This window comes from Camelus dromedarius, chromosome 20, assembly GCF_036321535.1.
Source record: "Camelus dromedarius isolate mCamDro1 chromosome 20, mCamDro1.pat, whole genome shotgun sequence".
Classification (NCBI taxonomy): Eukaryota; Metazoa; Chordata; class Mammalia; order Artiodactyla; family Camelidae; genus Camelus; species Camelus dromedarius.
The window spans coordinates 30,230,263-30,255,279 of NC_087455.1; the positions used below are offsets into that span (position 1 = coordinate 30,230,263).

Sequence of the window (25,017 nt, forward strand, 5' to 3'; positions counted from 1 at the left end):
AAAGCTTATGAAATTCAATTATTTTAACTACAATTGTTTAAGGCTGCTGTCTCTGCACTCAGACTTGCCAAGGCACTGTCCTCTTGTTGAGAAATGTGGCATAGCTACAGGTATTTCGGGGGTCTGGCTAATCAGGAATGCTGCTGAGGATACTCCGGTTTGCATTTGGTGGGCTCTGCTTATGTGGTTCATGGTCCTGTGCAGCATTAAGCTATTGCTGGAGTGTGGGGAGGGCTTCCATGCACACTCCTAACGCCCACTGTGCTCAAGTCCCATGGGTGCTGACATGGAGTCAGAATATGTACAGCATCCAGTTCATTCTTTTAATCTCACCAGAAGAAAAAGCTGTCTGCACAGTCTCTACATTTTTTCAGATCAAACAAAAGCAGCAATTCATGAAGATGGAGAGATTAATTTGAATAGAACTAGTGAATAGGCTCTCAGATTATTTGATAAACCGATTAATGAAAAGGAGGGAACTGTATGAACACACTGGGAAAAGGTTGAAATTCTTTGTTGATTTGACACAACTGATGGGCATCAATGAAGATGTTATCTCAATACAGCCTCAAAGAGGACATCGATGACAAATTGGTTAATAAATTTCATCAATTTAAAGAGTACTTAATATTTATGATTAGTCACTGCACGAGAAAATATGGAATGCCCGAAATCTTATTCTTATATGAAAGAGATTTGATAGAGGTTTTCTCAAATTCGACAATAATCCTAAACATTTACATGAGGTTTCCAGGAACAAACTGTTCCACGGCAGTAATAGCCCTTGAATGAAGGGACATGAGACCCCTTAGGGGGTGGCTTGGCTGGGCGAGTTATGCTAGAATTCAGGGGAAGGAAGATCACCATGCAGGGCAAGTCTTCTTGGCTGTAGGGCTGGAGTTGTTAGTAAACTAAAAAAGAAAAAAAGAAATTTCCCAGTAAATGAACTTCCCACCACCCACCACCTTTTTAGTTTCGGCTGGATATATCTTGTATCCAGTCTAGGAACCCTAAAAAGTGGGATGTAAGTATTCAAACCATTTTCGAAAATGCAAACGCTCATATTTTAGAATTAGAGCAGCCAATAGTTAGTTGCTGTTACTAATATACCAATTCAGGTTGTAGAGACGACTTACCTAAAGGCCGGCAGCTATTAATTGATGTCTACAGCTCTTGGTAAAACTGTCCTGATCTTTGAAGTCTTCATTTGGCTCAGGGTTGGGATGTTTCTCTAGAAAAGGACTTGAAAACTGCAAAGCGCTCCTGGACCCGGAGGGAGGAAACCTCTTTCGGCTGTCCTCCGCCGGCCGCACCTTTGATGCTTTGCCTAGTTTACAGCAGGCTCACGGTGTTTCTGATTCCGTCCGGGCCGAGCCGCCGTGAGGGCCTCCCGCCTCCAGGGGGCGCGCCGTCCGCGGCGCAGGGAGGCCGCTCTGGCCCAGGCGGGGCTCCGCGAGTCTCAGTGGCCCGCGTCTCCTCTCCGCCTGCTGTTGCCGTTGTCGCCGCCGCCGCCGCCGCCGTAGTCACCGCTGCGGGGAAGGCGCTGCCGCTGTTACCGCTGCTCGGCCGACTTGAAGGTACCTGGGCCGCGTCCCGCGGGCGGCCTCGGGGTGGAAGCCCCTGACACCTCCCCCGCCAACCCCGAAGCACTGCAGAGCCCCGGCCCCGGGCCTGACCGAGGGGCCTGCGGGGCGAGGCCGCCCGCCGGAGCCAGGCCAGCCGTGGCGCGTCCGGGCGGCCTCCTCGCGGGGCTGTGCCGCTCGCGGGGCCGGGGAGGGCCTGCGAGGGCTCCGGGGCTCGGGGCATAGAGGCCGTGCTGTGGGCCGCGGCGGGCCGGCCTGGGGCGGGCGTGCTCGCCGGGAATCGGGAGGGCGGAGGTCCGGGCCGAAGCCCTCGGCCGGCGTCCAGGCGTCGGGCCAGAAAAGATGGCATTAGCCCCGGTGGTGGGCTACCCCCGACTGTTGGGAACCCGCAGTCCAGGCGAAAGCAGAAGCAGCTGAGACGTGAGTGAACTGTCCCGATGGCACGGGCCCCGGGTGCCCGGGGTAAAGGACAGCATTGCCTCTTAACTAACATGCAATGCAAGAAGCAAATTGTTCTCCGGTACCGGCCTCTGCCTGGATAAAAAGACATTCTTTAAAATGCTCCATAGTGTCCACAATTGGCTACAGAACATAACGAGGTTAAAAAAAAAAACCATTAAATAGTAATTCTTATCCGTATAAAAACGGACAGTGGTACCAAGGCGCTCCGAGCTGAAATAGCTGTAATGTCAGTGGTGAAGGAACTGCAGTAATAGCTGTCTTCAGGGCTTGCTGTATGTCGCTTGCTGAGTGCTTTCAAACCTACTACCTTTATTTAATTCTCTTAGCAAGCCTAGGAGGTACCAGTCGAGGCCCTGACTTTAAGCCATAACCCCACTCCAGTCTTTTGTCTGCGGAGCACTTTCTATCCTCAGTACCCAGCAGGAGTCAGATTCTTGGCTGCCAGTGCCCACTTCCAGACAGCTAAGCTCCACTCATCACTTTGTGCTTATATAGAGATGTTTAACTAATTTACTGTTCTGACTACATCTTTTTGGTTTTCCACTTTTTGTATTCTGTCAGTTATTTCCATATGCTAAAACATTAACTTAATGTACTGTTTTGATCCCAAACCATGTGTTTTTCATTCCCTGGGAGGCCCAGTCCCATGGTCGTGGGCACAACTTGGTTGCCCACCAGTCCTACATCTTCCTGTCCTGTTAGTGCTCAACACTATTACTCTTGACTGTCCGTATGTTTTGAAGGGATCAGCTCTGATTATTTTAAGTTATGAACATACTACATTCCTCTCGATGTAGTGGTTTATTTAGAGGTAGACACATTTCAGTCCAATAAGACCCTTTACTTGGAGTGCTAGAATGATATATTCCTTTTTCCTGAAAATATGGTGTGAAGATGACAGCTAAAGTTGCCTTAATCATTTTAGTAAATATTTCAGAAAGGACAGAGAGAGATAGAGGCAGTGGGTGGGAGGAGAGAGAGAGAGAGAAGGGACGCACACAGGCTAAGGCAGACAGAGAAACAGGGGCAAACCGCGATTAAACCTCACCTGAAGTTTACACTAAGTCTGGACTTCAAATACAGGCATCAATAAAGTCCCTTTTTTATCGACAGTTTAAGTTAGGTTTTCCATTACTTAGACCCAAATATTTAAATGACACAGAACCTAAAGTAGTCATTACCACTTGATTCCTACTGCTATATGCATCTGCCACTGCTTTCTAAGAAGGAAAAAAAATTGCTTGTGTTACATGTTTCAGCAAAAGACAAAGATCAAAGGAAGGGTGGGGTATAATGGTATCTAACTGTCTTCGAGAAGGAGTTAAATTGAGGTCTAAGAAATCTCACGCTTAAATGGAACAAATCTCATGGTGGTTGGAAGTAGGCTGAAGGCTGGGTAAATTCTAGGAGCTCACCAAGGAGATAACTTGAAGAACAAGCTGAAAGGATGCTCTGAATAAACAAATGAGATAAAATAAGCTCACTGAGGGAAAACTCTTACAGACAATACCAGTTATTGCTTTGTTTTTAAGAAAAACAGCCAACAGGCGAAACATAGCCCCAAATGGGGAAGTGACAGAAAGAGAATTAAATAAAAGAAATGCCATTTGGCTCTGGGAAAAAACTGATACTAGGACTAAAATTGCCACCAGAGTTGGAATGTCTAGATAAACTGCTCTGACAATGTCATACTTCAGGACGTTTTGTAAAAATTTAACTCAGGCTAAAGGAAAAAAGACACCATAATGTAATAAGTGAAAATAGAGATTATTTGGCTAGTTTTAATATACTTCATTTTTTAAAAAGTAAAACACAGCAGAGTATCTGATCTCGTAAAGACCCAGTGTGGAAAAGATAGCTAAATAAACCATGTGTGCTCTTGCACTGGTTTCTGACTGATTGGTACCATCCCTGAATAACAATGTGCACATACCTTTTAATTGACTGTATTCAGAAATTTGTTAAAATTACTGCTTTTTGGATAGCCTGTTGAATACACACAAATACCAGCACTTCTTTGCCAAATGTGTGTTTATGGCCACTTGATCAAGAACTAGGGGCAAAAAAGTTACTTTTTTTTTTTTTAGCAAAGGGGTGTCTACTGTTTGTTGAACATATTTAGTCTTAGAATTGTTTTAACCACTGGCAAATCAGAAGTTAAATTATCTAAATGTCTCTATACACTGCCTTGGAGGAAGTGCCTATCACACCAGTGAACAGAGAAGGTCCAAAAAACTAAATAGCACTTAAAAAAGAAAGGCAAGTTCTTCTTCTTCAGGCTCTATACTTCTGGGTATACAGCCAAAGGAAATGAAATCATTATCTGGAAGAGATACCTGCTGCATGTTCACTGTAGCATTAATCACAATAGCCAAGATATGTAAACAACCGAAGTGTCCATTCACAGATGAACGATAAAGAAAATGTGGTACATATACACAATGGAATATTATTTAGCCATTAAAAAGGAAGGAACTCCTGTTTTTTGTGACAGCATAGATGAACCTGGAGGACATCATGTTAGGTGAAGTAAGCCAGACACAGGAAGATAAATACTGTATAATCTCACTTATACATGGAATCTAAAAAAGTCCCACTCAGGACCAGAATAGAACAGTGGTTACCAGGAGCTGAGGGGTGGGGGAGATGGGAAGATGTTGGTCAGAGGGTACTAACATACAGTTATAAGATGAATAATTTCTGAAAAGCTAATGTACAGCATCGTGATTATAGTTAATACTGTATTATATACTTGAAATTTGCTAAGCAGATCTTAAGTGTTCTCATCACACACAAACACACACAAAGGTAACTATGTGAGGTGATGGATGTATTAACTTGATGGGGGTAATCATTTCACAATGTACTATTGAATCATCACATGTACACCTTTAAAAAATCATGCTGCATAAATACTATATACAATTTTTATTTGTCAATAATATTTCAATAAAGCTGGAAAGAAAAGGAAAGAGGAACAAGCATCTATTTAATTTGGAGACTAGCTATTCCTTTGTTACTGATTTTATTGTTATATGTGAAGTTTAAGTTGATCATTCTTAGGGCTGTATACTGGATTGGAAAAAAAGGATTTTATTACAAAGATATAACTGTAAACTTAAGTTCTAATAATACCAAAAATATTTTAAATAGGTAAGTCTTTTTCAAACACCACAGTACAATCCCTTACAGAATGCCGACACAAAATCCAATTCTCTAGTTATTTTCTTTGTAAAAAATCTAGAAAGTCTTTAGTAGAATAATATTGAGCAAATTTGGTATGACAAATTCAGTAGTACAGTGATAATCTCAAAAGTTCTTTCACTTTTAAAGTATAAATAATAAAAAAGTCAACAGAGTTAATGAACTCTGCACTGTAAGAGAAGAGGTTCATAAGCTCTACACAGAACAGTATACCACTGACAACTATTTACTAGAAGAAATAGAAGAAAATCTAGAAAAACGTGGATTAGGAATGTATAAAATTTTTTTAAAATCAGTATCATAAGGAGATTAAGATAAAAAGACTAAATTTATATAAAAACATAAATTTAAAATCCAAATTGTAAACAGTAAGGAACAACAAATATTACAGAAAATCAAATCAGTAATGGAAGGGCCTAACTTAAGCAGCTCTGCAAAAGAAAACAGTTAAAAAGGATGTATGAAATGATTAGGACAACTAGAGAGTGGAGCCAACCCCTGAAAAATTCCCAGAGGGAAAAAAAGAACAAAACAAAAGATACAAACTTGAAGACTTAAACACTTCGCTCGACAGAAAAAAAGATAAGTTTTTTTTAATCACTATAAATACAAATATTTGAACATGAAGAATGACCTCAAGGCCTTTGGTCTGAGCTATTGGAAGGATGGAGTTGCCCTTTACTGATATGGGGGAGACTTGAGGGTGGAGAGAGATGGGAAGGAGGGTGGAGCGGGAATCAAGAGTTGAGTTGTAGACACATCAGGTTTGAGATGCCTGTTGAGGTGGGATTATTTGAGACTGGAGTTCAATGAACCAGTTCCAGCTCAAAATAGAAATTTGAGAGTCGCTAGCATATAGATTGTATTTAAAGCCATGAAATTGAATGCGCTAGCACTTTCCATGTTGAGAGACTGGAGAAATGAAGAACGACAAAAGGACTGAGAGGAGAAACCTTTGCAGGCAGGAGGGTGAAGTGCTGGAAGTCAAGTGCAGAGAGTGTTTCAAGAAGGAGAAAGTGACCAGCTTCTCCTCCTGCTCATCTGATAAGTCAGGTAAGATGAGGACTGTGAAATGACCATTGGACTTGGCAGTGTGAAGATCACTGGTGACTGGGCAAGAGCACTTTCAGAAGAATGGGGGAGAAAACTGATCGGTGTGATTTAAAGAGAGAAAAGGGGGAGAGGGATTGGAGTCTGCAAGTATGTACAACTCTTTAATGCAGGTGAGTTGTAAATTTTTCATATATAAGTTATTTGAAAGCACTGTAGTCATCTCCACAGTAAATAAGTTTACTTCCATCTTCAGCTCTGTAGCAACTTGGCTTGGATTATTTTATCAGTGACTGGTGGAAATAAAATACTACTGCTGCTGCTGATAATGTATTGTTAACCTCCAAAACCAACACCCAGTGAAGTTTGTCCATTTTACATAATACATTTCAGGGCTCATAAAAGTGCTTGCGTGGAGTGTGTTCATTTGCCACTTATCTTTGTTCTTACGTTAGGCTAAAATTAACATAGAGGTGCTACGAACTATACATTTAAAGACAAAATACATGCACAAAGAAGTTGAGAACCAGGATTTATTTTGAAGTATGCTGTCTTTTTGTCTGAGGACATGAGTTTAGGTTCTTGTTTCTGCCCTCAGTAAATTAATGCCATGTACAAAATAATTTGCAAGTATATACCAGATTTACACCATCTTTTCTGGGGACATAAACTCTTTCCATGATCTTTGTATTTGTGTGTGTGTGTGTGTATGTGTGTGTATATATATATATATATACATATATATATATATATGTATATATATATATATCTTTTTTTCTTCGTGATCTTACATGCTTTTTCCAAAGCGGGTGCAGTCCAGCCATCTGTTGCATTGTAAAGATTGAAAGTGATTAAATAAAATATTTATATTTATCTAGAACCATGGAGGTAAGGGTTGGCAGGTAAAGTTAGAGCCTCTCTGGTTCTCAGTATCCTTATCTGAAAAATAGGGAGATTGGGTTAGATATCTAGGTTAGATGATCCTGGATGGCCCTTCCAGCTGTAAAAATTTCACAGAAATAAATTTAAATTTCTCCTAAGAAAACAATCTTGTACCTTCGAACTATTTGAGGTAAAGTCTGGTTTAAATTTTGTGGAGTATTTAGAAAATAAGGAATAATTTTTTTTAAATAAGGAATAATTTACAAAAGTTCTAATTTCTACATTTTTAAATAACACCGAGTAAATGAATAAGTAAGAATGTCATTTTCATAGTACCGTAAAAAGTCTGTGTAAATGAAGTCTGATAATGTAGGTTAAAGAGGTTTAGATTTTTCATGTTTATATTTATGCTGTTAATTTGCTTGGTAAATCTCTCTCTCTCTCTCTCTTTCTTCTTCTTTCTTTCTAATTGACTTACAAAATTGTATTAGTTAACTTTTCTTTTTTAAGGAAAATTGAAGTTCATCCCAATTCTGAACAATTTCCGAAGTAATGAGCACTGTAATAGGTAACTGAAATGAAACAGAAGCTTCAAAGGCGGTTACTGGTATTGCTTTATACCAGTATTAGATGCTCAAGTTGCTCTTGAAGCCCATGTGGGCCACAAGGTGGCGCCATTAGGCCATGTAAATAGCGTACTGCTGTAGCTAGGAAAAAGGTAATTTTTTAAAAAATCAAATAACTCTTATTACAAAAGTAACACGTGTATGAAAAACTTCAGATTGACCTCCTAGAGCTTATTTAATGCCTCTATTATATAATTATAAGTTGGAAACGTCTATGAGAGGGAGTCCCTTGCTAAGAATTTTAAACATGGTAAAATTACACAGTAAAAATTTTGGAAAATCCTGAAAAGCATTGGAGTAAAATGAAATATCCAAGATAAACAATATTCTCCTTGTAAAAATTAATTTTAATTTTTAAACCAATATCGTTCTGAAATTTGAATTATAACTAAATTTTAATAGTGTAAAAAAATAGTTACATAATATAAATATTGCAGGAAATATATATCAAAAATTCTTGTTTGCTGATTTTTTGATTTCCTGATGGAGAAATAAAAATTTAGGCAAATGTTTTCTCACTATCCTAACAAGTAAGAAATACTTGAACAATGAGTCTAGGAATGTAGTCACTTCCTGTAAAGTAGAAAACTTTTCCAAATATTTTATTTGGGTTTCTAATATTTTAAAAAGTTTACTTTGTGTGATGTGATTGCAAAGAGTTAATTCAGAATATGTAAGCTAGACTGATGCTTCCTGTAAAGTAAGAAACATTTCCAGATATTTATTGTTTTCCCACAGTTTAAAAAGTTTACTTTTAATAAAATGATTCCAAGAGTTTAATTCAGAGTGTGTGGACTAGACTAATGTTTCCCTTTATGTAATCTTTGATGAAAAGATTTGCTAAATTAATTCATTATATAAAAAGAATCTTAAGAAAACAAACTTAGTGACTTAGTTTTTTTCACCCAGAAAATGAGAATAATGATAGTACTTCCCATTTAGGTTTTTTTCCCATGAGGTTTAAATTAGTTATTACAGGAAAAACACTTAAATAATGCCTGGAGTATAACTTAATAAATGTTAAAACATGTTGCTAAGCAGTTGTTTGCAGTGTAATAGCAAAAATACAAATCATTTTTTCTTTTTCATTATAAATAATAAACATAACATAATAACCATTTACAAACATAAGTAAATCCTTTGTTCCCTAAGAACACCACCTAAGTAATACCTGATTAGCCTACTTTTAATTATTATATGAACTTAAGCACAATGAACTAGCCTTTATTAAAGTAGCTCTGTAATTCACAGCTTTACTGCATTAATAATGTTTTAATTATGAAGTAATTGACAGCTTGGCATTGAAGAAATCACAAAATTAAAACATTTTAGAGTTAAATTTGACTTGGAAATACCATAAAATGTGTATTCTCCACAAATTTAAACATAAAGTAAAAATGTATCTGTGGTGAGTCCAGGTCTATCTAAAATTTACTCTTTTTGAACTTCTGTTAATTATTTTTGAGGCTTAGAAGTAAAATTCAGAAGGTTCTATTTATAAACCTCCTCTTTAAAATATTTGTCATGGTACTGCAATAGCCTAAAAGGGTAATATTCTCAATTCCTTTTTTATTTACTCACTACCAGGCTTTCAGAAAGGGGGCTGCCCTTTTCCTTTTTTAAGAACTCAAAGTAAATATTCACATATGTTTTGCCTTTGTTTTGGTAGATACCTCAAAGGTTAAAATTTGGAACTCTAGCCATAAGATCTATGTGAATCTCAGGCCCTTCAACACAGACTCCAAAAAAACAGATAAATACGGACCCTAAATTCATCGCAGTTTAAGATGAACTATAAACTGGAATCTTGGAAGTTTTATAGTGAGCAAAAGCAAGTGTTGCATCACGATTGCTGTCACAGTTAAACTATTTGCCAATAAAGAAATGAAACTGGTTCTATAACCTTATTACATTGTAGTCAGATCCATCTGTATCACATCTTTTAAATACATTGCCTAATAACCCATTGTGATAGTTGAATTTTGATCAAAAATATTATTTTAAACTTCTCTTAGACTATTTGCGTTTTGATTGGTCTAAAATGTCAACAAATTCCACTCTGTGTGATAATTGGGAAAATATAGGACAGATTCTTTTTTAATGTGCTAAAGAATTCAGTAAGAACACTGAGAAATAAAGCTGCTAAAGATAAGCAGACTGAAGAAACATACCAATATATGGGGAAAAGTTTAAATTGTTAAAATTTTTACTTACTCTCAAATATGGCTTGTTTTTTTCCCCATGCCTAGTATCTGTGGATCTGCACACTGCTTAGGTTTTAAGAATAATAATTCTAAAGTGCAAGCAGTTAGGATTTAATGAATTCATTGGGCGTTTTTATTTTTTGGTTCTTTGAGGTTATTTTATATTTTAAAAGCAAGTATCCTTTTTAAAGGGCAAGAATAAAACAAGTGAGCTGTAGCGAATCCAAATTTGGGGACTCCATTTACTGTGTGTCACTCTCAGTTTTAGTTCTTTCCTTTGACATTAGAAGATGCAGGGAGTAAGATCTGCTGGTGTGTCTTTCCAGCTATGCTATTTTGTCGTTGAATTTCCTTGAAGTGTCTGGTGCTTTGATCTCTGATCAAAGTTGCTATATAGGCATAAGGCTGTCAGTCCATCTGAACCAAGAATGTAGCACTTAGTCTTGCCTTTCCTAGGGACCTTTCAAAATGAAAAATAAATCAATACATTATGTATGGCTGGTGATACTGGACACAGAAGACCAATTAAAGTGATGGTATAGTAAGTGTATGTTAAAATAGACATGTCTTCTCCATTAGTTCTTAACCATCAAGAATACTATCTTAAAGTTGTATAGATTGACCTAAGATAAATATAAAAAAATATATAAAATGTAAAAAAATGTTTTAATAAGAAAATGTATTTCTATCAAGTCGGTGGCTCACAAGCTTTCACCAAAACCTCCTTGTTTTGGTACGTGGGTTGAGACAAGCACTATTTGGCATTAGGAGCTCTTGTTACTGGGATCTAGGTGACTGCCTTGTCCCAGAGGATGAGTGACTCCATCCCCATGCAGTTTCCTGGGCAGTGCCACAGAGCATGGAGTTAGAGTTTTAAACGCTATGCTGTGCCAGCCCTCTAAGACCTGACCCTCAGAGTCCTGCTTTGAACAGTCCCAGGGAGTCGGCCTCTGAGCCAGTCAACTGGCCCTTATGGACACTATGTCCCTTAGGAACCAGAACCAGGCCTTGGTAAACAACCGGAGGACTTTCTGGGGTTTGACTGTCCCCACTATTGACTGTTCTTACGGTTTTTCCTCTGCCAGGAACCAGTTCTCTTTCTTTCCTTTACCCCCCACTAGAGGTCACTCGTTTGTTAGAAACCGCTACGTTTCCAGGGGCTTACAGAACGCTGCTGAGTACGAGCTCAGGTGCAGGAGAGCACTGGTCTCCTGCGTAGTATCTGTCATTTTATGGTGCTTAAGTCTTAGAGCTGGTGAGGAGCTGAAGTGGGGTTCAGTCCCAGGCATCCCAGCTCTGGATACATTCTTGGTGGAGTAGCCACGCTCTCTGAACATCTGACAGTAGAAAAACGGCCTTCAGAGAACTGTACACTCCCAAAGTCACCTCTGTCGGGAGAGTCAGACTAGCGCATCTCTCCGTCCTGCTCTCCCCACCTCTAAAGCAGCTCCAGTGTGCTCACATGTGTTCACAGGGTGACAGACTCAGCCTCCTGTGCACCTCGAGAGCTGTCACATGCGTGCCTCTAACTATACTTGTGCAGTGGCTCATACGATACATTCCCTTTGGTAAGTGCCAGGGCTTCCACCTGAGCCCTTCCAAATCTTGGTCCTACAGACTCATCCATAAATGATTTCTCACTCTCTTAGCACCCAGAGAAATGACCTCAAAGATCTGGCTTTTTCTCTTTTACTCTCTTTTTCCCATGGGGAAGATGGGCACTTTCAGACTCAATAGTCTTTCCATCAAAATCTTTAGGCTTCTATATGACCCAGAAATTGCACTTCTAGCTGTTTATCCTAGAGAAAATGGAGATTTACATTATGTAAAAATATGTACCTGAATGTTTTAGAAGCTTTAACGTAACATCCAAAACCTGGAGATAACCAGATGTCCTTTAGTAGATAGACAGTTAAACTGTGGTATATCCATTCCATGAAATGCTTCTCAGTAGTGAAAAAGAAACAAATTGTTGATACAGATGGCAACCTGAATGAATCTCCAGATAATTATGTTGAGTGAAAAAAAATTGCAACAGTTACATACTCTATGGCTCCATCCATGTAACATTCTTGAAATGACAGAACTATAGACATGGAAGACAGTAGTCTTCCATTTCCAGGGGATGAGGAGGGGTGGGGGCAGAAGGGAAGTAGATGTGGCTGTAGGAGGGCAATAGAAGAGATCCTCGTGGGGCTGGAAGTGATCCGTATCTTGACTGATTCAGCGTCAGTGTCACTGATGATACCATCAGGGGAGACTAAGTAAAAAGTACACAGGACCTCTCTGTATTATTTCTGACAACTGAATTTGAATCTAGTTATCTCAAAAAAGTTTAAAAAGTCTTTAGTCCTCTCCCCTCTTTGGACAATGGTTAATGTGTCCTGAATTTTATTCACTTCTATAACTTCTTGGGGAAGCCAGTAACAGATTTCTAATGATTTAATTGGGGTTTTGGACAGTTTCTTGGCAGGTTTCTAATAATTAGGCCTAATGCATTATATAATACTAAGTTTGAAATCATGTAAATAAATCTGTAATTTGATCAAGTTGTTTTCTTAATGGGGCCTGTCATATCAGAGAAAAATGGTCTTTCTTGTGGATTTAAGGAAATATTAGGATTTCTTGGTGGGGGCATAAGTATATAATCTATAATTTTATCCCCAAACAAAAAGCAGCACTTGTCTTTTTCATAATGTAAATTCTGCTATCTTCAGAATAACCCCTGTACCGTCTTGACATTGAAAAAGCCAGATCATATATTAATATGTTAGAGACAGGCTTCAGGCATGAAGACTCAGCTCCAGTGGTCAGGACAAGGAAAGAAAGTTGTAGGCTTTTTTGGTGAACACAGATTATGTGTTTAAAGAAATTAAGTGGCTCAGGGATAGGAAGTTTGTCTGAGTTGGTGTTGCAGAACCACAGAGAACTAGGGCACACTCGGGGAGGTGGGCATTGTGCATGCTGTCGTGTCATCATGGTGTTCTTTCAGCTGTTGTGGGACTGGTGCTCACGTACAGTTTGTCAGCCTCATCTTCGCTTCCAGCCTAGCACTGCTAGCCTGTAAGATACAGCCTGACGTAGGTACATTAGGTGGAGCTTCATAAAATACCATTAATTACTTCCCTATATAAGTTTATTTAAAGGGATTTGGTAATAGCATGAATGACCGGTAAAAGTCATGAATTTCAGCTGGAACTATAAATTTGGGATTTAGACTTTATGTCCTAAATTTACCAGTGAGTGTGGTACCTGGCACATTTTAGGCACACAGTAAATGTTTGCCTAACAAATTACCATTGATTTTTTTGTGGTTCATACTACCTGTCCATGACCCCCTCTCTTCCACGTTCCCTCAAGAGAAGAGTGCAGTGGGACAGGCCAGGGACTCTGGAAATGTCTCTCAGGGCCCAGAGAGGGAGGGCAGGCAGCGCCACGGTGCAGGAGGAGCTGGGTCAGGAAGGGCTGTGCAGAAGACTGCAGGTAGATCTGAGCCAGCGTCTCTTCTGCACTGAAAAGAAACAGTGGGGGACAATCTCAGGAGGAGGGTAAAGTACCAGCATTTAAGACAGATTAGAAATATTTTTTTTCTTAAATGTACCTGTTTGGTTTAAACACAAGTATTGGTTTTTTAACTTTTTTCCCCCATGCAGACAGCTTTTTATTTCTAAAAGTGCTTTAGTGGGCTAACCTGAGATGTAGCCACCATTTATAACGTGAAAATATGCATTCCATTTCTGCTGACGTAGAGTGAATTTTCGGAGCCCAGTCTGTCCTCTGCTGATGGCACATTATCTGACTCTTTCCTCTTTCTGAGCGTGCTTGCTTGTTTGTGGGCAACAGAGCTCCTCCTTATTAAGCCCGTCTCTTCTTCCTTTTCACCACTCTATTACTCGTCGGTGACTTTATTGGCCTCATAAGTTGATGCCTTACCCAGAGATTTTTTGGAAAGTATCTACAGGCCCGTCTAGCTTGTCTGTATTTAGTAGAACAGCAAGTCCTTTTTCACGCCACTCCTTTGTTATAATTGAATTTTCTGTTTCCTATAGATCCTTGCCAGCACACTTCTGGATATTCTGTTAAACCTTCTTAAGAATTCAGAGAAACTGCCGTGTGACCACTGAAAGAAAGATCCAGTCCTAAGGCCCAGGTTAGTATTTTCTGCTGTGGACTTCTTCAAAATACGTGAAAGCTTCAGTGAACTGTGGCCTTGCTTTTGGGCAGAATCAGTTCTGCGATCAAGATGAAAAATGTTATCTATCATTGGGCCTAATAAATTTGGAGGTTAGTAGTTTTGCAAAGACACAAAGAAACTCACAAAATACACCACACTTTCTCTCACTTAAAAATAGACAAGAAAGGCTTGTCCTTTTTACTGAGCCAACATTCAAAAGAATCCCAGTCTGCAAACCACAAGAATTCTTACTGTGTTTGAACCAAAAACACCAAGTAGATTGTTTTTTATTATCTATTCTGAGAGAATTTGACCAAAGCACATTGCCTCTTGAAAAGCACATGATAGGTTGTATTTTAATTTTTAAAAAGTTTGTGATACCTTTGTCTTTTTTATGATCCAATCCAGTGAGTACTGTAGGGGAAAATAGGGAGATTACCCTCAAAAGAGAACTCTTGACATTTTTTTTGAGTAATATCTTCCCATTGGATTAATTTCTTAAGAAGCATTATATGGTACCATAATCTGAAGTTTATCTTAACTTGATCTCTGTAATTCTTAATCATAAGCAGATTTTCTCCTTATTTAGAATTATCCTTAATGACTCCTTCTCACTCTTTATATCCAGCAGGTCAATAAGTTATGTTAATTCTATTTAGTATGTCCCTCTCCAGTATGCCGTCTTCTCTCCACCACTGTCTCAGGTCCGGCTGTTGTCATTTCTTGCCTGGATTTCTACAACGGCTTATTGATTGATCTCCCTGCCTCCAGTCTTGACCCCCTCCAGTCTAACCTCTTTATATCTCAAACAAAGTGATCTTTCTGAAGGACTGATATACTAAGACCATGCCATTTCCTTGGCTTAAAATCCTTCATTGACTCCTTACTAAAATTCAGATGTAATAAATTTTACCATGGATTTGTTACGAAGGTTAAACGAAATTTATTAAGACCCCTTAGTGCAGTGCCTGGCTCAGAACAGGCTCTCAGTCAGTATTAATGTCTCCGCCTCGCGTGGTGGGCCCAGGGCAGCAACAGAGCTTAGTGTAAGGTGGCCCAGGGCTAGAGGGACTGTGTCTCTGCTGGAAACCAGGCAGAGTGGAGTAGGGACAAAGAATCTTACCAAACTCCAGAGCCAGGCTTTCCTGAATTCCCTTGAGGTTAGGCACAATAGATTGATCTAGCATCCAGTTCCATCTGTGTTCCAGAAGGAAGGACTTCGCCTGATAAATTACAGGCCAAGCTCATCTGTGACTTTTGTAACCTTAGGTAAAGGGAGCCATCTTCACAAGCACAGAAGTCTCTGCCTTTGTATTTTCTTGTTTTGGTTTGCTTTCTCTTTAACTTCTTAGGAAAGTTTCTTTTATCAGGCTTTAACTTTTTCTTAAGTGAACCAAGGAAAGGGAAGTTGGGGGTGGGGTGGAGACACGCACGCGCGCGCGCACACACACACCCCCTCTCTCACACTGAGAGACCGGGAGACTGCTGGGACAGAGAAGCAGCAGTGAAAGAGGCGTGGACAGACCGACTGGTGAACCTGGGCTGCTCAGATGGGTGGAATATTAGAGTGGACACAGCAAGGACTGCTGCCTTGGTCCCACCTCCGAATTCCCAGAGACCTGTTTCTCCTCACCGCTCCGTCTTCAGACCGTGGGAGTTTAGCGAAATCAGATATTTAGATAACCACAGGATGGAGCAGAATAGGATCAGCGCCGTAAAACGATGGACAATCTGGATCAATTTTATGATATTTCCAGTTTTTAAATTTAGTTTTTTACTTTCCTTGGCTTTTCTATTTCAATTAAAATTTGAAGTTTGTACTATACACACAGCATTTAGCAGGTCCTTGTTGAGTGTGAATTAAGCTATTTATTTTTTAAAGCTGATTTAGTTAACTTTTGAGCAGAAAATTCTGTTTACCAAATAGAATATCTCAAATACAGTAAGAAGCAAATATATGAAAGAGAATTACTTGGTTTTTAGTAAGAATCTCTACCAGTAGTAACATTTGTGTGTGTGTGTGTGTGTGCATGTAGGTAGTTATTTGAAGTTTAAGGAATATGTTGTCTGTGTCTTCTGACAGAGCAGTAAACTTAAATCAAATTGCTTGTATCTTGCTTAACTTAAAGAGACACGTTAATGGAAAATAAAATATACTTGATAACTCTGCTGTTGTTTCTGTTTGGTGAGATGATTTATTAGCGGCAGGAGGCCAAGAAGGAAAAGAAATAGTGCTTTTCTGAGTGACTTCATTGTCTTGATTTAGTTTGGCTGCAGCAAATCCCACTCACCTCGTATTTCATTACAGGCATATTCCCTCCACCACATTCCAGCAATGTCCTACGTTTTTGTAAATGATTCCTCTCAGACTAACGTGCCCCTGCTGCAAGCCTGCATTGATGGAGACTTTAACTACTCCAAGCGGCTTTTGGAAAGTGGCTTTGACCCAAATATTCGTGACGGCAGGGGCAGAACAGGCCTTCACCTCGCAGCAGCCCGAGGCAACGTGGACATCTGCCAGTTGTTACATAAATTCGGTGCTGACCTCCTGGCCACAGACTACCAGGGAAACACAGCCCTTCACCTCTGTGGCCACGTGGATACTATTCAATTCTTAGTTTCTAATGGACTCAAAATTGATATCTGGTAAGTTCTCCGTGGTTTTTGAAGTCTAGTCATTTCTTCCCGTTAGTCTCTCAACCAGTGGTCTAATCTTGGAAGTCTACTGATTTTGTCTCCTCGTTGATCAGGTGTAGTGACAAGTTCAGAAAGGTATTGAGGACAGTGTCATCTTGTTAGGGGAGTGATGTAGCAAGAGGCTGACTTCTAGATTTATGCAGAAGCAGTGGTAAGTTTTTCTATGAAAATAGTGGCTAGGTTCTGCTCCTCATTAATTGTGTATTGTTAGACAAGGGAAAAGGAAGAGAAGAACGCAGATTTGTTGAAAATCGATTATGGTCTGGGCATTGCACTTACTGTGTTAGCTCATTTAATCCTCAGAGTGAACAGCTCTTGAGGTAGGTGTTATCTTCATTTTATAGATGATGGTTGAGACAAGAATTCTGGCTTAAATGGTGTAACAGAGGTCACACAGCTGGAGTCTGAACCTCGTTCCACCTGATCCAGAGCTTGTTTGACTTCTGTCATGTAACATACCATGCCAGCCTCCTTATCTCTGGGGCTGAGTCCTTTTTATACTGAACAATTTGAGGAAGTAGGTTTTTGGTTTTGGTTTTGGTTTTGTTTGTTTGTTTGTTTGTTTGTTTTAGTGATACCTTGTCTCTTGAGTGGGAAAGGTATCAGACCACTTTTAAAAGCAACCTTGACCTTTAAGCTACAGTTACATGTTGCCCTAATGTATTGGTACTATAATGTCCCTAAATCTGAATAAGACAGTAAATGGTTTTGCTACTATAGGACAAAATGTGGTGGGCATTGACTAGAGGATTCAGTGTTACTTGGGCTGTCTCCTGTTGTGGAATAGCTCGGTGAACCAAAGCAGCTTATTTGATTGCTTGAGTTTTGTTTTAATTCTTACGTATTTTTAAAATATATATACTCTTCCCTTAAAATATAAATGTCAGACAAGAATGAATCTAGAATGTAGAATTTTCCAGTTAATTTCTAGGAAGATGTCCTCTTTTTATTTATTCTCATTTATCTACTCTTATGCCTACATATATATATATATATATTTTTTTTTTTTTTTTTGTCCCTTTTTTCCCTAAAAGGAAAAAATAAATTGGTTAACTCAAAATTCAGGTTCTGGCTCAACCATTGGTTCTGCTCTGGGATTTGAGTTAATGGGGCCCATGCCTTCCTCACTGAGATCTACACAAATGGCTACTAACAGGGTAATAAAACTGCTATGATGACCTCTTTATTTTTATGAAATTTTTTAGCAATCATCAAGGTGCTACACCCTTAGTGCTGGCAAAGCGCAGAGGAGTGAATAAAGATGTCATCCGATTGCTGGAATCTTTGGAAGAACAGGAGGTAAAAGGATTTAACAGAGGAACTCACTCAAAACTGGAGACCATGCAGACAGCTGAAAGTGAAAGGTACTTAAGATACCATTTTTCTTAAGGGGCGAGTCACTTTAAGTGAATCTTTTATGACAGCTTTTTGTGAGCTTTATATTTATTTGCTTTCAAGTAAAGAGCTTTGATTCTTTCTTTGAACTTTATTTTGTCCTTCTGGCTCCAGATTACAATTGAAAAGCTATTAACAGTAAGTCCTATGTGCCCACGTGCACATAATGTTCTGTTAGCCAGTGTGCAGGGAAGCCTGCTGTACAGGCGGGAAAAGGCTGAATAGGAGGGAAGGAAGCAGGAGTTTGAGAATTCAGATACGGGTCACAAAAAGAAAGGAATTTCAGAAAGGGAGGAGAGAGAAGGAAGGCCAAGAACTTGGACAGTATTAGAAGAGACCGAAAAGGGAGTTTCAAGGGTAGGGAATTAAAGTGCTGAGGACAGTAAAACAGGAGCAGAGAGTGTAAGACAAGATGTCACACACCCGCCAGTGACGTGGACATGAGGCGACTTCCCCGTGACCTGGAACAGGTGAAACTGGGGCTCCCGTGCGTGCGCCTCGCGAGTCACCACTGAAAGCAGGCAAGCACGTGAAACAAGGGAGAAGTCCAAGGTGCACGGGCAGGCCCTTCTCTCTCCTGTCTGCTGCAGACTGGCGGTCAGAATGCCATCAGCAATTCAGTAGCATTGAGTTACCTATTATTTGTTAAAGATCATGTTCTTCCAAAAGGACTTAAAGATTATTTTCATAACTACCTTAAGCTTCTTTACCGTGAAAAATGTCCAAGAATGCATTTTTGCTTGGTGTTTTTTATTAATAGCCAATCTCTTGGCACCTCTTTATTCGAAATACACTTTTAACTTTGTTGCATCAATTGTGATTACTTATTAACTAAGAAGTGATTAGTCACTTGAGCAGCGCAGTATGACATTTATTCTTCTTTCACGTACCTGCCACTGCAGTTCAGCATGTGTATGCATATTAGTCACAGCATAGTGTGAAGACAGCTCTTTAAAACCTGGTTGTCCGGACTGACTCCTGCCCTCCAGTGCCATGGTAGGGAGGCGGTGGGTGAAGCGTAAAGTAAAACACTTAAAGGGCAGCATCGTTGGTCTTTAGGAAAATGCACATTAAAACCACAGTGAAATACCACTTCCTACGCAATAGGATGGCTGTAATCAAACAGATGGACAATAGCAACTACTACCGGCAAGGAAAAATTCAAACCCTCAGTCTTTGCTGGACGTAAAGTAGCGTAGCTGCTGTGGAAAACAGTCTGGCAGCTCCTCAGAAAGTTACACAGACTTACCACAACGACTCCACGTTTAGGTATATGCCCAGGAAAATTGAAAACATGTGTTCACACAAAAACTTGTACGTGGATGTTCATAGAAGCATTATTTTCATAGCCAAGAGGTGGAAACCACCCAGAAATTCATCACCGATAAACGGATAAACAAAATGTCACCTATCCATTCAGTGAAACATTATTCCGCCGTAAAAAAAAGAATGAAATGCTGACATGTGCTGCAACATGGATGAGCTTTGAAAATGTGCCCCGTGAGAGAAGCCAGGCACAGAAGGCCACGTATCATACTATTCCATTTATAGGAAATGTCCATAATCAGCAAACAGAAAGTAGATTAGTGGTTGCCAGGAGCAGGGCAGGGGCGGTAGGAAGTGGCTGCTGAAGGGTACAGAGTTTATTATAGAAATGTTCTCAGGTTATATAGTGGAGATGGTTGTACAACTTGGTGAACAGACTAAACACCACTGAATCATGTACTTTAAAAAGATGAATTTTATGGTACGTGAATTATATCAAGAAGAAAAAGTGGGGGGAAAAGCTTAAAAGGATTGGCTAGTACATGGCATTGTGGCACAGCTGTGTGATGATTCGTCTTTTCTAGAGCAAGAGATAAAAGCAAGATTTTGAATGTACCAAGTATTTTCCATTTCCTTTAGGGTTCCCTGAAAAATAGCATAACTTCTTACAGGCCTTTAAATCATTTAGTTGATGAAAAATATTTCCCCACACCCCCATATATCCTAGGTTTAATTTAGTTCTTCTTCACTTTGTAAGTATGGATGACAGAGACAGTATAGATGATACATATACAAAAATAATTACACATGCACACACAGACCACCATGCTAGAATCAGGTATTTCCTAGACAGTAGAAAACACTTCATTGGCTAAATTCTAATTAGCAGAACTTCACTAGTGCCTAGAGATTGCGCAACTGAATTCTCATTTTGTAGATTCCCACCGCTTTCACCCTTTACTATGCAAAAGTAGAGTGTTCTAGGAAACCTTTCCTGAGCCAAGGTGGCATCAAGCAAAGAAGCAGTTCTCTTAGGAGTCATCTCACTAACGGATGCACAGAAGAAATGAGGATAAGGCACAGAGGCTCACAGACACAGTTCAGAGCTTTGGCAGCTGGGTGCTGAGATGAGGAGTGTAGTTCTGGGGAAGCAGCTCGGCGGTGCCACTCTCGCTGCAAAACAAACATTGAACAATATTTTTGATTTTTGCCTTTTTTCGTATAAAAGCTAAATTCCTCTTGGGATTTTTTTCAGTTAGCGAATACAGGTAGTATCGCAGATGTTTCTTAAAAGTGAGGTGGCATAAAGCGAACTTTGAAAAAGTGGGAGATACCTGTATCTAACACCTTTACGTATGAGAGCATGTCGACTCAGACATAGTCAGTAAATTTCAGGTAAGTCAAAATTAACCTCTCCTAAACTTCTCAGAGTTCCAATCTTATTTTGAACTTCCTTGAGATTTCTTAAATTTTCATACTCTTGTAGATAACCGTGGAAAATGTCTTCTCGTAACTCAACACTATAAGTCAACTATACTTCAATAAAAAATAAAAAAAATTAAAAATAAAACTAGAAAATGTCTTTTATTATTAAGAAGATAAACATTTTTCAATATAAAAAAATTTGGATGTTAAGCAGACCGGCCCTTTAGGAAGTCACCTTCCGATGACTAGAGAAGACTAATGCCAGGATAGGCTGAAGGGCGTCTGGCTCACAGTGTTCAGAAGTAAAAGTTGTAGGTTACAGTGAAAACTGTCAGTTACGCACGAAGAACCAGACTCTAATTGTTTTATGCTGTTTCCATTGTTCTGTCCCAAGATGGTTGGAAGAATGTGAAGAGAAGGAGTTTAGGAAGGATAGTAATAGCGGTAGACAGCTGGTACCTGTGATTATGGTCATTGTGGCTTTAGTCTAAGTGATGCCCTGTTACTGGGCCTGCGTGTTGTGACACAGTTGTGCATGCTGATTCCTTAGAGCTGGGAATTGATCACAGTGCAGCCTTCTGAATACCAGCATCAGATACGCTGTTTTCTCTTTGTGGTGGTCATATTTTTTGTTTATATAGTTCTGAAAACCAGAATCAGTGTTTTTATAGTATTTGTACTACCTTATATTCAACTAGACTCAGCCTTAATGTGAAAGAGAAATAAACTTACTCTGTATTGTTGTACAAGATGGAACTAAAACCAGTGGGAGGAAGCTATCAGGAGGAATTCCTAGTGGCTAGCCCTGTCCAAGTGTACCGCGGCCTGAAGAGGGAGCAGCCACTATTAGAGGATGACAGCTGCAAGAAGGAATTCCTTCACTGGTCAGATTATTGAACTAAATGAATAAAATCCCCTTTTCACTTTAAGATTCACACAGTGTATAAAGCAGTTTTTTAGATTTGCCCATCTTTGCTTATTTTCATCAACATGAATTCTCACATTTTGAATTCTCATTTTGAATTCGTCTAAATTTCAAATAACCAAAATGTGTTTTGCTTTAGTATCTGATGGAAACAACTCATTTGACCTACTTCAAGACTTCTGCTTGGGACATTTTTTATTAGAAAAGGATTCTGAACTTTGACCCTTCCAGATACTAAAGCATGAAACATAATCATTGCTATTTAGCAATTTATAGTTACAGGTACATTGTGGAAATGCATGCAGATACACAAATCAGCACACAGGTGGGTGAGAGTATGCGTACATGTGTCAGTTTTCTTCTTGTAAGTGTTGTTTTAAGGTTGGTCTTTTCTGAACAGTGCAGTTCCTCTTGCTTTATGTTCTTGAAATAGGTGAAATGTGTTGTCTCATACCCTTTCTTTTCTCTTTGCTTCTCTCACAGTGCCATGGAAAGCCATTCCCTGCTCAATCCCAACCTGCAGCAAGGAGAAGGAGTCCTGTCCAGCTTCCGAACCACGTGGCAGGAGTTTGTAGAGGATCTGGGCTTCTGGAGGGTGTTGCTCCTGATCTTTGTCATTGCTCTGCTGTCCCTTGGCATCGCCTACTATGTGAGTGGGGTGCTGCCCTTTGTGGAAAACCAGCCTGAACTGGTGCATTGAAGGAGCTTGTGGGAGATGAAACCAGTGCCAGTGTCCTGGCTTCCAGTGTTTGTTCTCAGTTTCTCAGAATCTTCTCTTAGTGCTAGGCAGTGAGGGCTGTCCATTTTTCCTTTTGGCATTTTTACACATTGTTATCCTTTTAGGAGAACGACATGTCTATTTGAACTAACTACATACTGTAGTCAAGCATACTGTGTCCTAAGCTACCTCCAACTCAGCCTGACTCCTTAGGAAAGCCTCTGCACAGCCTTCTCTGATAAAACGTGGACTGTGGAACAAAAGATGGAGGCCGGGGCTAGGAACCCTTACTGTACAAACCTCACCCTAATGTAGGCTCAACGATAGTGAAACGTTCAGAAAGGAGAAGGTTATCCTACGTGGTTAGTTTTGGTTAGTTTTGTTTTGCTTTTGTTTGTCTATTTTTTCAAAAGCCACTTTTCTCTTTGTATTTACTTTCTCTGGGGAATACCGGGGAATATGAAACATTCAGCTTAAAATTTGAAGTGCTTTTTTCAAAGCCTGAATAGCAAATCAGTGTTATTGGAATCTGTTTGGTATGTTTTAATATTTTTAAGTCTAGTCTCAAACCGAACAGAACTTTTGAAAATATGCTATATTTTCTTCACGAATGATTGATTTGATCTCATATTTATTTGTTTTTAGGATAATTTTGATTTTTTGGTAAACTGCTTTGCTTGTTTATAATATTCGTGAAAACAGAACTTGAGAAGTTCATTTTTTCACTCTTCACTTTCTCCTGGTGTTTATTTGCAAGATATCCGAGTCATCAAAAGTACAGTCAGAAAACCTTTTCTACTCAGTAGTTAGCAGGGGGAGATGTTTCTGATGTTTACCTGTCACTGTAATTCTGTAGCGCTGTTATGTGAAAAATTCAGTTCTATAAGCTAGCTGTGTTGTCACAATTGTATCATAGTTTATAATTTTTTCATTTTAAGTTCAACCTTGTTTAGAGGCCCTGTTAGAATTGTCATAACAATCTCATCCATGTCAGTAATTCTCCGATGGCAAGAGTGGATGGAGTATTTCTGAATTAACAGCGCTGAACACTATTCTAGGTGTCGTAAACTCTTCCTGCATTGTAGTATTATGTGAATTGAAATCTGGCCCCCAAACTATACTGCATTTTTCAGCAGTACATTTGAAGGCCTCTTTTGTTAATGATTATGTTGTATATAAATCATATTCTTGGATTATTAAAATAGGATGTGAAGACTTGATAATTAAGTCAAAAAATTGTAGTGAAAGAATTAATGGTTTCATTTTTCACACACAGTCATCTAAGCTACTGCTAATTGAACTGCTGCTAGAATTAGAAATTACAGTTTAGAATAGAATTGATATTTCTGTGATTCTCTTTGCTGCTTAATATTTTCTCTTTTGCATTTGTATATCTAGAATTGAGGTGTTTTCTTTCATGTGGCTTTATCCTGTCTCAAAGAGGTGTTCTGAAATTCCTGATTTACCTGGCTGCCTCAGGATCAGCACACAGAGTCTTGCTTTTAGGTTAGATACAAACAAAATTAATCATACTTGGTGTAAATACAGCAAAAAACAGTGGACATTAGACTGGAGAACACTAGAATTCATCAAAGTACATTCAGATTGAAAGCTTTGAAATTAGCTTTGTCTATGTTTATAACTCTAAACATGTGTGAAATTGGTTAACATCTATGTAAATATATTGCATTTTTTAAAGATTAATGTTTCCTTTTAAGTGCTGATTTCTTTGTATTCTATTCTCTACATTCAGTATTCAGTAATACTATCAATAAATGTATTTATAATCTCTTAATCACAATCTATTTTCTTCTGTATCATTGTTTTTTCTTTTAATGTAGGGTTTTTAAAAATGAGTTCCAGTTGGCTGTTTAAAAAAACAGCTTTTTTCAAACCTGATGTAATAGGTATTTCAAGTTTCACATTTGCTTATCTTATAAATATTCTGAAATTAATTTGGGTGAATTGCTTGTGGTTTTAAGAATGATCATAACTATCATGATTAAGCACTTCCCAGCATACCTCATCTCATTTCTTCCTTATGTTCGCCCCACCCCCGATACACTTCCCGGTCTTGTAAGATGAAGAAACTGATGAGGAGGGTTAAGTAGCTCGTCCCAGGTCAAACAGCTGGGACATGGTAGAGCAGGGATTCCACATTTAGGCCTTTCCCCAATTATAAATTTACTCTTTCTTTCTGCCCTGCTGTCTGTCATGAACCTGGCAATTGGAATCATCTAGAACCTTGCCTGCTGCCATCTCAGCAGCATATATTACTAAAATTTCCACTCCTGTTTACAAATACTTACCCTTAACCATTAACCATATCTGACTGCCCACTTCCCTGTGTACCATTTCCTCATCACGTGCTGTACTCAGAAACGTGCACCGTTGGCCACTGGACAA

The 25,017-nt window shown here is 39.2% G+C and overlaps 1 protein-coding gene across 2 annotated transcripts; it reads left to right on the plus strand.

Annotated features, from left to right (window-relative positions):
• The first annotated feature begins 1,464 nt into the window (after nt 1–1,464).
• On the plus strand, nt 1,465–24,406 carry ANKRD46 (ankyrin repeat domain 46). 2 transcript variants are annotated; one of them, XM_031439390.2, is made up of 5 exons: nt 1,465–1,577; nt 14,061–14,161; nt 16,494–16,831; nt 18,088–18,246; nt 22,377–24,406. In XM_031439390.2, the coding sequence occupies exons 3-5, from the start codon at nt 16,521–16,523 to the stop codon at nt 22,591–22,593; spliced, it is 687 nt and encodes a 228-aa protein (XP_031295250.1). In that variant the 5' UTR covers nt 1,465–1,577; nt 14,061–14,161; nt 16,494–16,520; the 3' UTR covers nt 22,594–24,406. The 2 variants fall into 2 exon arrangements, with proteins under 2 accessions (XP_031295250.1, XP_064332995.1); XM_064476925.1 differs by lacking the exon at nt 1,465–1,577 and adding an exon at nt 5,365–6,302.
• Nucleotides 24,407–25,017: the final 611 nt, after the last annotated feature.